General features: G+C 44.4%; 1 protein-coding gene across 1 annotated transcript in view; it reads left to right on the forward strand.

Annotated features, from left to right (window-relative positions):
• Positions 1 to 13329, forward strand: part of Sppl3 (signal peptide peptidase 3) — an 87267-nt gene that overhangs the window by 38531 nt on the left and 35407 nt on the right. Inside the window, exon 2 of the mRNA NM_029012.2 lies at positions 11508 to 11585. Within this exon, the coding sequence (NP_083288.2) occupies positions 11508 to 11585 (78 nt within the window). The remainder of the gene's footprint in view (positions 1 to 11507; positions 11586 to 13329) is intronic.

Genomic DNA, 13329 nt, shown 5'->3' on the forward strand with positions numbered 1-13329 from the left:
GTGTAGACCAGGGTGGCCTCGAACTCAGGAGATCCACCTGCTTATTAAAGGTGTGTTTTACTGTTCATTTTATTAGTTAGATACAAGTGATGCTTCATCATCTCCATGTACTCCCTTGCTGTTGCAGTCTCTTCTCCAGGAAGAGCATGTTCACAACTTTTACTTATTCTTTAAGTGACATTGTTGGTTTTATATAGAAATGGAAGAGTCATACACTCTGCTCACCAGTGTTTATCTGGTGGAGACATTGTAGCATTTTATCCCAGGCTGGCTTTCCATTTTGTTGTTCTTGTGATCTTGAGGACTAACTTGGGACTTCACCGGTGCTAGCCCAGAGCCCTACAACCAGGCTCAGTCCCCCACCCTAGAAGGCATAGTTTGATCATGATACTTACTGGTCCCAGCTAAGGTTGAGTTAGTTGGGAGTTGTGGCTGGTTAGAGCATGGCCTCTTGGAGCTGGAGCTGGTGGAGCCTCTATCTGACAGGATGTCAGGGAGATGAGGTGAGCCAACTCCAGCACACAGGAGGAGAGGAGCCCCACATTGCTCCCAGTTCCCACCCAAGGGGCTGCTACCATGCCAAACCCATGCTTCAAATCTCACATGGCCTTTATGGTGCACCTCAGGCAAACCCACACTTTGCCGCCATACCTTTTTCTCTTGAACCCAGATGAGTGGCTGCATGAAGGAAAACGCAATACAAACTTAGTTCAGAAACAATGGTAACTCAATCTCTAGGCACAACAACTAAAATCTAATCTTGTAGCCTTATTAAAATCTGATTCCTCCAGTGGCGAATCCTTGCACCATGATACTGGGAAACTCTAGCAGCTACATCCTACCCTTATGCTGTCCCCGTTCCAAAAGGCCATAACTCTCCTGCTTCTACTCTTCCTCCTTCCAACCCCGAAGTCCCGCCTACTCACCCAGTGATTGGCTCCTTTATTCATTAGGGGATTGGTTCCCAAGAACAGCACCAGGCCCGTGCACAACAAGGAAGCTTCAGTGGCTCTTCCTCTCTGTCTTCCCTGCTCTCTCTCCCTCAGTTGTCCTACCTGATAGCTTGAACAAGGGTGCAGGGTACATAAGGAAAGATGGAACGCTGGCCAGAAGCAATTTTACTAATTGGAGTTTATAGCAGATATTAGTTCCTTTAAGAAGACAGGAGATCTTCTTGGTTTTAGATCTGGTGAATGGGAGGTGACCTTAGAAATGGAGGTGGCTTTATTGAACTTGAGTCTCAGATACTCCCTTGTTGAGTATTTGTTATGGCTTGGATGAGAGCGGCTCCCATACGGTCATATCTTTGCATGCTTAGTTCTCAGTTGATGAACTGTTTGGAAGGATCAGGAGGCGTGGCCTTGTTGGTGAAGGTGTGTCATTGGGAATGGAACTGGAGGGGCCATATCTCCTCTCCCTCCCTCCTCCCAAGTAAATGTTTTCTTCTTTCAGTTGTTTCTTCACAGCAATAGAAGGGTGATTAAAACTGTTCATGTGACATTCCTCTTCAACTTTTTAATTATCTGATAAAAAACATACAAGCAATAGAAACATCAGGAAAACCATTGGTGGACTAGCTAGGTCACAGCCTGTAAGCCACTCTAATAAATTAACTTTTATATGTGTTACAAATTCATTCTAATAGTCCTATTCCTCTAGAGAACCCTGACTAATATAGATTTCTGCAAGTTTATAAGATTTTGGTCAAGTTCTAAACTAGTTTTGGATAAAGGTAAAAGGCTTCTGTTTTCACTGTCATTAAGTCACTGGAGGAGTGTACTATGTAAGCCATGCTGTTCAGTTCGCACTGGCTTGTCTGAGCTTTTCCTTGCCGTGCATCTGTTGTAGTCAGTAGAAGACAGTCTTCAGCACAGGTGTCATAGCTGTGACCCTGGATATATTCTCAGACCACAATTAAGATGCACATGTTTTTCCAGCTGTAAGACCCAGAGGACCCCAAGGGTCACCGCAGGAAAGGGTGAGAACATATTGTAACAAGAACCTTTGTGTAGTTTCTGCTCTGCTCTGCACTCATCCTTACCTTCCAAAGCTGTTGATAAAGTGCTCGGGTCAACCAGTTCTAGCTCAGTGCTATTGCCTGGGAGACTGTGTTCTTTTTTATCTGAGTGCTCATCAGTCATTGGTATCTTTCTCCCTGTTAGTCTTGGTACTTGCAGCTGTTGGTACATGTGTGTTCTTTCTGTCAGTCATGAAAGTATAATAAAATGCTTGGTACTTAGGAAGGGATGATGATATTTTGATACTTGCCAATCTACCCCCTTGTTGTGGCCTGGCTCTGGGTTGTTGAGGACTTCTGCTAGTGCACACACACATACTATCTTTGTGAACGAAAATCTACTCATCTCTCCAGACGACTACCCAATCCACTAGGACATGATTCCACTTACCAGATTACACTCATTGTCAAAGTCAGTCCACGGGGAGGAAGGGATAGGTTGTCTTTTATCTTACTGGCTGTCTTAGCCTGGTGTTCTTGTTTAGAAAACAAGAAGACACAGCAGTGCCTGCTATTTTTTCTGTAAATGTTCAAATAGTAAATATTCGTGGCTTTGTGAGCCATATGGTGTCTGTCACAAATACTCAGCTGTCAAAGCGCTGAAGTGGCAGCCTAGACAGCACATAAGGAATGGATTTTGCGTGTCTGTTGGAATGTAATGATTGGCTGTAGTTTGCTGACTTCCTGAGCTGTGTAACCCTTGCCATAGCTCTGTGTTTCTCCACCACACTGCACTGCACTGCACTGCGCTGCGCTGCACTGCTTTGTACCCTGTGCCTCACACAGTTGTTCCTCCTGAGGACTCTTAACTTACCTTCGTCCCCTTCAGTAAATGATTAATTTGTTCAATTTTTATTTCACACGATACCGATTCTTTCAAGCTCAAAATACAATCACACATTGTGCATTCATTCTGAGAAGTGTGTCACTGAAGGTGTTGTGTGCATACAGTGAACATCTATCCTAAAATTGCCAAATGTCAGTGGCTTGTATTGTTTGGAATAACCTATCCATTTATTTTGATGTGAGTTGGTGTTTTCCCTGCATGTATGTGTGTGTGAGGGTGCCAGCTTATTTGGAACTGGAGCTAGACAGTTGTGGGCTTCCATTCGGGTGCTGGGAATTGAACCATTTTCCTCTGGAAGAATAGCCAGTGCTCTTAACCACTGAGCCAACTCGTCAGGCCCCTCCCCCATCAATTCTTAAAGGAAGAAACCAAACCAACCGACCAACCAACCAACCAAACAAACAAAAACATACTGTGGTCCTAGGAACTCTTTAGCACCTGAAAACCCCTCGGTGGTCACATGAACCCAGTAGCTCCTCACTGCACTACCAACCATGGTGGTGTTCAGTGGGCATGCAACTTTTGTTTTTTGTTTTTTTTTTTTTCCCCCATTGGCTATTTTAACCACCTTAAAGTGGACTTCAGGAATATCACCTACAGCATGACCTTTTCGACCAAATCCAGCAACGAGAACTTCATCATTTTCCTCAATGAAGTTCAGGCAGCCATCATTGGGCACGAACACTGTGATCTTGCAGTTCTTAATGAGCTGCACCCTGACGCACTTAGTGATGGCAGAATTTGGCTGTTTGGCCTCAACCCCTACTATTTCCAGCACAATTCCCTTTGCATGAGAGGCGCCCCCAAACGGATTGGCCTTCAGGGCTGTGCCCAAGTGGGCTTTCTTGTACTGTTTGTCATGCCACTTCTGGTCCCGTCGGTGACTGCGGAGCTTCCGGGCAGTTTGGAGACCACAACACTTGCTTAAATTTCCAGGGCAATGGGTCTGGAGCAGGCGTCCGGCAAGGCCGCCTGAAGGCCGCAGGAACTCTTCCGTATGGTCATGTGCCCTCGGGACGGCGCGCCCCTTCTCCCAGCCTCCGCACGGTTACAACCCTACTCCCTGCTTTATCGCCCCACGACAGGCCGTATCCCTAGCTCTAGAGCCCTGCAGCGGCCCCTCAGCCCAGCCCCGCACAGCTCACCCCTTTGTTTTTGTTTTTACGGCCAGTTTCACCCTAGAATGTTGTTGATAAAGCAGTAGAGACTCCTTGTCTCAATCCTTGCACACATAGTTTAATGTTCCCACAAGCATCTGTGCACATGTCAGAGTGTCACTGCTTGTCTTAGCCAAGCCCCTGTGCAGCTGTGTGCTACACCAGCTGGGGTTGACATGACCTGTTCTTTTGGGGAAGGTGCCATTTTTACTTGTAAGAATGTGGTGGACAGAGCACAGTTAGTAAAACATAAGTATTGTCAGTTTTTCAAAGCAAAATCAACCTTGTTAATTGTAACATTTGATCAGCCTTCGAATAGAAATCGGAGATTTGGGGATTCTTACTTGCTGTGAGCTTTAGGAATGGCAGTTAATATATGGCAACCTTCAAATGTTGTAAAAGAAAAACTGGAAACTTTTTTGAAGAGCTGTATGAACGTAGTGCACTGGCAGCTTACGCGTTGCTTGCATCCTGTTACAGAGCCTTCCATGGATAAAAAGATCACCCAGAGTACAAAATAGGCCATTCAGCTGACATGTAATATAGTCCTGCCATTATTGTTACTCTGTAGACAGGTTTTCAAAATCCCACCTTTTAGAAAGTTACTCTGGTTAAGTATGGTGGCTCATGCCTACAGTCCCAGAGGCTGAGGCAGGAGGATCATTATTTTCAAGGCTAGCCTGGAGTGGATAGTGAGACCCTGTCTCAAAAAATGGAAAAACAAAGAAACAAAAAACAAACAAACAAACAAACAAACAAACAAAAACCAACACCAAAATAACACTGCCCCATGAACATTAGAGAAAGCCACCCCTCAGTTATTTGAAAAAGCTTTAAACACCTTCTCTCCTGCAGCTGTGTGTCTAGGTTACGGCCGGGTTCCCCACAGTGCAAGCCTGGCCGTGTGTGGCAGCAGGCTGTAGATGTGTGCAGAGATGTATGAGAAGGCTCTTCTCAATTGTGTGCTGTTTAAAGTCTTACGGTAACATACAGCCATTTCACTGTAAGAAAATTAATGGATATTTTAAACTTCTCAATTTCTTATTTGTTTGCTGTTTTGTTTTGATGATACTATGGAGTCTGTGCTGGTCCTGAGCTTGTCTCCACCTTCTAGGTGCTCTGATTACAGGGTTAGATAATCAAGTTACTAGATCTCTAATACAATAAATACCATAAACTATAGCTTACACAAATAAAAGCCTAACTTTTAGGAGTCCTCAGTTTTAGGAGTATAAATGGTCGTTCAACCAAAAGGCATGAGACAGGCTGGCCTAAGGCAGCATATCTGCAGAGCTGGACTAGGAGTGCTGGGTTTGTGATGGACAAGAAAGGACGTTTTCACTGCCCTGCCACAGACGTGACTGAGGTGTAGGACACATTACTCCATAGTCTGTCTCAGCCTGGTGGGATGCTTTAGTGTCACACACACTTGCTGGTGATGCAGCTCAGTGCATCTTAATCGCCTCTCTTCCAGCATGGCTCTCACAATCTCAGGACACACGCCTATGTCTGGATATTAGAGGGCTCCTGGAGCTTCCTGGCTTTGTCTGTTAAAGATAAGGCCTGGTGAGGCTTAGAGAACCCATGCTTTTCATACTGACTCTCAGATGTTCGAGCTCAGCACGGCACATGCATCAGCATATCACTGGCCAAGTTTCCCCGTCTCTGTAAAGTGTAGTTGGCAGACCTGATTTTGACATGTTTCAATTCATATATTTAGTTTCTTGTTGCATTTCATAAGAATATGTATATTTCATAAGAGCATAGTTTTATGTTTATTGTGTATTTAAAGTCATTGGGAACAGACTCGCTAAAGGACTGAGGTACAACACATTTCTGGGGATGCTTTGAAAGTCTGAAGCAGAGGACAGGAAGAAGCTGTAGAGTAAGGTTGCTAAGCAGAATTTCCTACAGTTCCTCAAATATACACCCATTTTATTGACACAGTTACCTACCTTTCCCCCTTCCTTCTGCCTGCCTGCCTAAGTCATTAACCTTTTAAGTAATAACTGTGCCCCCCAAAAGCAAGAATACTGTCTTGTCTTAGGGTTTTATTGCTGTGAAGAGACACCATGACCAAGGCAACTCTTATAAGGGACAACACTTTTTTTTTATTTTAATTTTTTATTATTATTTTTTAAGACAGGGTTTCTCTGTGTAGCCCTGGCTGTCCTGGAACTCACTCTGTAGACCAGGCTGGCCTTGAACTCAGTATCTGCCTGCCTCTGCCTCCCAAGTCCCTGGACTAAAGGTGTGCGCCACCAGTGCCTGGCTGAGGGGCAGCATTTAATTGGGGCTGCCTTACTGGTTTAGAGGTTCAGTCCATTATCATCATGGCAGGAAGCAAGGTAGACATGGTGCTGGAGAAGGAGCTGAGAGTTCTGCATCTTGATTCAAAGGCAGTCAAGAGGGGACTCTCTTCCAGACAGCTAGAAGAGGATCTCAAAGCCTGTCTCCACAGTGACATACTTCCTTCAGAAAGGCCACACCTAACTCCACCTCCACCACTAACCTCCTGTTAGTGCCACTCTCTGGGCCAAGCATATTTAATCCACCGCAAATATAAAAGCCAAGTCATCTCCATAAGCCACCATCAGGAGGGAAGCCCGGTGGAGAGCTCTTCGTTCTCTCTCTAGTTGGGGAAGAAAACAATTGAAATTGCTTTTCAAAATACCTCCTATGAACGCCATGCAAGCAGCTGCCTAATCTCATTTCTAACAAAATCTAAATTGTAACTACATTAAAAATTCAAGGCTAATGGAAATCATGCTAACATGGTTTTCAAACACAGTGTCCATGGCATAGCTTGAGGATGTAGGAATTTGAATCTATTCCTGATATGAGTGAAAATGGTGTGCCGTCTCTGGAGGCAGTTTGGTAGACCTGTCACACTGCATGGGTGGTTCAGTTTCCTGCTTCACCCACCAGAGCTTGACATACACACAGACTCTCAACCTAAAGTCCTGAGTTCAAGAGTCCTTAATGCACAAATAGTTTGCTCTAGCAGAATTTTCATAGCATTTGTTTTTATTGTATGTGTGTTTTGTCTGCATGTATGTTTGTATGTGTGCCACATGTGTGTCTAGCCCCCACAGAGGTCAAAAGAGGGTATTGTATACCCTGGAACTGCTGCTGCCCTCTGGGTGCTGGGAACCCAACACAGATCCTCCAAAAGAGCTCTTAACTGCTGAGCCATTTCTCCCATTAGCTAGAATAGATTTTTTTTGGTGGGGGAAGCAGTTCTGGGTTTTGTTGATAAGGGACGGGGTAGGGAGAACAACCAGGCATGAGCGGTGTCCTGGGCTCAGTCCCAACAAGAAAGAAGCGATAACTAGCAAGAGTAGGACTAGGCTTTTTTGTTCCAGTTAGACATTAGTTGGCAGTTTCTGATTGGGTAGTATGCTACCTGGTTTTGATTACTTAAGGTTAGAGCCATCTCAGCCTTGCGAACTTTCAACTAAGTTTTGTTTTACATATACCCATGAATATTAGATATATTTGTAATGGCTACTGCTCAGAAACTGACTGCAGAGTTGGCTAGATGGCTCAGCAGATAAAAGCATTGACTGCTGATAAATGGTGACTGGGTTACCCTGAGGGTGTCACACACCTGTGTGTGCACAGATACACAAAGGTAACTAAATAAACGGAATCCTAAAGATAAGCTATGGACCTCAATGAGATGTTATTATTATGTCTTTAAAAATAAGAGTTGGGACATGGCAGTGAGTGGTCTCATGTGGGTCAGATGTAGCCAAGGATGGCCTTGATCCCCTGGTCTTTCCCCCTGCACATGCACAGGGCTGGTATTAGAGCACATACAAAATGTTCCTCTGCATCTACCCTGTCCTCTTCACTAGGTGACTACAGTCAGCATACAGCTGCCATTCTGCTCTCCTTTCGGTTTTTTTTTTTGTTGTTGTTGTTGTTTTTGGTTTTTTAAAAAGATTTATTTATTATATCTAAGTACACTATAGCTATCTTCAGATGCACCAGAAGAGGGCATCAGATCTCATTACAGATGATTGTGAGCCACTATGTGGTGGCTGGGAGTCGAACTCAGGACCTTCAGAAGAGCAGTCAGTGCTCTTAACCGTGGAGCCATCTCTCCAGCCCCCTGCTCTCCTTTCCAACTATCACCGTTTTTCTTTTTTTTTTTTCAAAGATTTATTTATTAGTATAAGTTCACTATAGCTGTCTTCAAACACACCAGAAGAGGGTATCAGATCTCATTATGGGTGGTTGTGAGCCACCATGTGGTTGCTGGGATTTGAATTCAGTACCTTTGGAAGAGCAGTCGGTGCTCTTACCCACTGAACCATCTCACCAGCCCTATCACTGTTTTTCTTAACTTGAATTTCTTACCAGTTCCCATTTGATACCCAACAGTCCATTAAGATACTCTCTGCCAGCTAGACCATAGCCACACCTTTAAACCCAGCACTTGGGAGGCTGAGGCAGGCAGATCTCTGAGTTCAAGGCCAGACTGAAGTACAGAGCAAATTCCAGGACAGCCAGGGCTGCACAGGGAGACCCTTGTCTTGAGAAGGGGTTCTGAGGGGGTGTGCAGGGAGGGGTCTTTGCAGAGGTCTCCATTCCATGTGAAGCAAACAATACTGAGTAAAACTGTGCTGATCTCTTTATATGATGTACTCCTTTACCCAGTAACAGCTCTCACAGACTGTGGCTGTCATCCCCAGGTCACAGATGGAAAGGATGACAGATAAAGAGGTTAGGGCGTCAGCCGAGAGAGATCGCAGATTAAAAGTCAGCAGAGCTGACCCTGCGGCCTCATGACATACCTGCCATCCTAGATCCTTCCTTTTCTTTCTCCATTTAGATTTTCTTTCTAGTGTTACCTCCTACCTGATGTTTAACTCTGGAGGGTTCCCAGCCCCCATCTTTGGCCTCTTCCCACTGCTGTGAAGATGCTAACTCACACAGGCCTGTGCTCACACTTATCACAAGGCAGCCGATAAGCTTCCAGCACAGAGCAGCTGCTGGGCTCTGACCCTCCATACCTCACTGCTGTGTGTTCACAACTGACTCTTCTCCTTTGTTGCTCTCTGCGCTTTTTTTTTCTCATGTAGTTCCTCTTTCTGTGTCCAGCTTCCCTAGAAACCGTTTTTAACCCATTCTTAGATGGGTCTGCCTCCCCCACCCCCACACAGGTCTGTTCTTATCTTTCTCCTCTGTGCAGCACTTCACAACTACATTCAGTTAAGGGGGAGAACGATAGCTCCTTTTAGAAAACTCAATCCCAGCACTCGGGAGGCAGAGGCAGGCGGATTTCTGAGTTCGAGGCCAGCCTGGTTTACAAAGTTGAGTTCCAGGACAGCCAGGGCTATACAGAGAAACCCTATCTCAAAAAAAAAAAAAACCAAAACAATAAAACAAAAAGAAAAAAAAGAAAACTTGATAAGGCAGGGACCAAGAAACCAATTATTTCCATATTCCCAAGTGGCTTTCAGAATACCTGGCACATAAGCCCCCTACATATTGTAGAGTCAGTGGAATGGGGAATGTATGTAGTTCAGTGATAGCACATTTTTTTTTTCAAATGTCCAATCCCCATCTGGTGATGCATGCCTTTAATCTTAGCACTTGGGAGGTAGAGGCAGGAGAATCTCTGAGTCTGAAGCCAGCCTCATCTACAATAACAAGTTCCCAAACAGCCAGAGCCACACAGAGAGAGACACTCTGTCTCAAACACCAAAATTTTCTAAATTAAAAAAAAAAATTCCTCTCTGCAGAGAGGAGGTTGATTCATCCCTTCTTGAACCCTCCTTGTTCTTAGCTTCTCCAGAAGGCCTGTGGAAGGTGGCATGGTTCTTCTTCACTTTATAGCGGATACCGTTTATAAGTGAGTAGGTTCATAGGTCAGGACATAGGATAGCTGTTCCCTCAGGGAACCAGGGGAGGATGAAAGAAAATACTAAGAGAGACAACTGGAATTGGGGGTTCATTTCTGGGATGAGCTTGACATCTATAGTGCGATAGCAGCCCCCAGAATGCACAAGTGTAAGTCTTACACTAGGTAAGACTCCTCGTGGGGGATATGGAGCCTGAACCGGCCAGCTTCTGTAACCAGGCAAGAGGACTTCCAGTGAAGGAATTGGGACACCAGCTGAGCCACAAAACCTTTGACCTACAATGTATCCTGCCTACAAGATGTGCTGGGGTTAAAAGGGCACAGAACTTGTGGGAGTGGCCAAAAACTGTATGATCTAAGTAGAGACTCATGGCACGAGTGGAAGTCCATACCCAAGACTACCTTGAAGGCCAGGAACCAGCTGCTAGATAGCCCAGAATGCTAGGACGGAACCAAACATACTAGCAGTTAAACAATGATGTCAATGAAGTGATTCCTCATAAATAGAAGCCTAATATACTTGTCATCAAACGGGCTTTATCCAGCAGCTGTTGGGAACAAATGCGAGATCCACAGCCAAGCATCAGGTGGATCTGGAGAATCCTGTGGAAGGAGAAGGGTGAGGTCATAGGAGTCAGGGGTCGAGGATTCCACAAGAAAACCCACAGAACCAACTAACCTAGGCTCATAGGAGCTCACAGAGTCTGAACTGACAACCAAGTAGCCTACATGGGACTAACTTGGGCCCTCTGCATGTGTTATAGTTGTGTAGCTCATTCTTCTTGGGAGAATTCTAACAGTGGGAGCAGGGCTGTCTCTGACTCTTGCCTGCTTTTGATATCCATGGAGGCCTATTCTCTCTTCTGAAAAGAAACAGGAGGAGTGGATTGGGAGGAAAAACTGCATTCAGGATGTAATGTATGTGAGAAGAATAAACAAAATATTAAATAAAAATAAAATAAGTATACTTGTTTTGCCCGGGACTGGTGATTTGTGCGTTCCTGGAAATGCTTGAGAACAAGATTTTGAGTGTGGGAGCCCAGGCATTAGTGGGACTGGAGTTGAGGGTGTGGTATTGTAGGACAGCCATTCCTCCAGGTCCAGGCCATAAGAGAGGCAGCTAGCAGGAAGAAGACAGTTTCTTTAGACAATCATGTATAAAAACTAGCTACAAAATAGAAACTAGTTTTAGACTCTCCCTACCACGTCCAGTTGGAGATAATCAATAGACATTAAGAAACAAGAAAAGGAGTGGGTGAGAGAGATGTGGTTTTTATCTCACCGTTAAGTCAGGCCAACAGAGTACTTTTATTCTTTGTCAGCTCAGAAAAGTGTGTTTTCACTGGGGTAGGTTCTGGTTGGTAGTGGATGTTACAGGCGTGTATAAAATGTAATTTTTGTGTGAGTGTATGTAATGGGGGTGACTTTTTGCACCATATTTCCATCCTAGGAAGTTAGCTCTCCGTGGAGCTGTCCGAGTATCTTTGGTTAATCTAGAATGCCTCATTTTAGGAATGTTATTTTCGCTAATGCTGATGTACATCTCAGTTCTTAAAGGCAGAGTCTTGAGAATCTACTGCCTGTGATTTAATGTCTGTCCTTTTATTTCTCTAGGGCCTATTCCCTGGTGGACTCCAGTCAAGTGTCGACATTTCTGATATCCATTCTTCTTATAGTCTATGGTAGTTTCAGGTAAGACATTCTTCATGGGATGTGTTCGGTTGCAGATAGAGGAAGCATTGCTCTGTGGCGAGCAATGGGTTTATCAGGGATTGAGTTTGAGAGGGTAATTATAATATGTGTTCTTTGGTTGACTGCTGCTAAACATGTCTCAGTTTTGCTTATGACTTTAGCATATTAACGTAAAGACTGATTAATTAAAACTGGGTCTGCAGCCAGGCAGTGATGGTGCACGCCTTTAATCCCAGCACCTGGGAGGCAGAGGCAGGAGAATTTCTGAGGCTAGCCTGGTCTACAGAGTGAGTTTCAGGACAGCCAGGGCTACACAGAGAAACCCTGTCTGGAGAAACCAAAAGAAACCAAACCAAACAAACAAAACCCACTAGGTGTGCAGCTAGTGACTGAGCTGAGAAGCAGAGTTTATCTGGGAGGCTGTGGGGAGTGCTGACTGATGGCAGTTTTGCTCTCACAGGGATGGATTACACATTTAAACAAAGACAGCTCAGAACACAATAAATGAATAATACGTGCTGCAAAATGAATGATAAATAGTGGGGGCTGGAGAGATGGCTCAATGGTTAAGAGCACTGACTGCTCTTCCAGAGGTCCTGATTTCAAATCCCAGCAACCACATGGTGGCTCACAATCATCTGTAATGACGTCTGACGCCCTCTTCTGGTGTGTCTGAAGACAGCTACAGTGTACTCACATATAAAAATAATAAATAAAACTTTAAAACAAAAAGAATGATAAATAGTAAATGTAATTTTCTTTCTCTAACTTGAAATCAGAGTGTAGTCATCGGCCTTGAATAGACAGAGAAGGATTAAGTAAAGCAGTATGCAGCTGTGCTCAGGGACCTTCCTGGTCCCAAAAGACCTCTTCACAAATAGTATTGTTACAGAAACCAACTTTTCTTGCTACAAAAGCATTGACATTGTTTAATCCATACAAATTGCTGATAAGAGACTTTTTGACTGTCAGAAACCATTTCCTATGACTCACCTGTCACTAGAGTTGAGTATGATAACATTCCAAGTCCCCCTTGTTGCCCTTGGGAATGAGACTGGATTCTGATGAGTACATACCTGTCCTAGTCCTCATTTGTGTGACTAACAAGAAAACAAAGAAGCCAGACAGATGCCCTTTTCAGATTATCCGCAGTTGAAGGAGCTGTGGTGGTTGGTTGTGTGACTCAGGTCATTGTGTGGCTGACACAGTAAAAGTGAAGGCTGCAGGCTGGAAAGATAGCTCAGCAGCCAAGAGCACACCCTGCTCTTGCATCTAGGCAGCCATTGTAAACCAGCTCCAAGGGGACCACCACCCTTCTCTCTGGGCTCTGAGGGCACCAGCACACATGCCATACACTCTCAAAGACAACACAGATACTGCACACAAAATTTTAAAGTGACGGCTGCTTGGGAATTTTTAAATTAAGAACTGGAATGATAAATGTGTCAGCAAAAGGATTTTGAACTATTTGATACGTCTGGATTTTCATAAGTATTTTGTAAAATCACAGACTTAAAGCCTTTTATCCCAATCATTGGAGAAAAAAAGTGTATTGGTATAATATGCACACTGATTAAAATTTTAATCACAAAGATATCTACAGCAAGCCCAAGGTTCTTTTTCTGGGTTAGCTGTTTGGTTTGGTTTGGTTGTTGTGTCAACACAAGCTAGAGTCCTCTGGGAAAGAAGGAAGCTCTCTTAGGAGATTCTTCCATCAGATGGTCTATAGGCAAGGCTGAAAGGG

Source organism: Mus musculus, chromosome 5 (assembly GCF_000001635.26).
Source record: "Mus musculus strain C57BL/6J chromosome 5, GRCm38.p6 C57BL/6J".
In the NCBI taxonomy this organism is placed as follows: domain Eukaryota; kingdom Metazoa; phylum Chordata; class Mammalia; order Rodentia; family Muridae; genus Mus; species Mus musculus.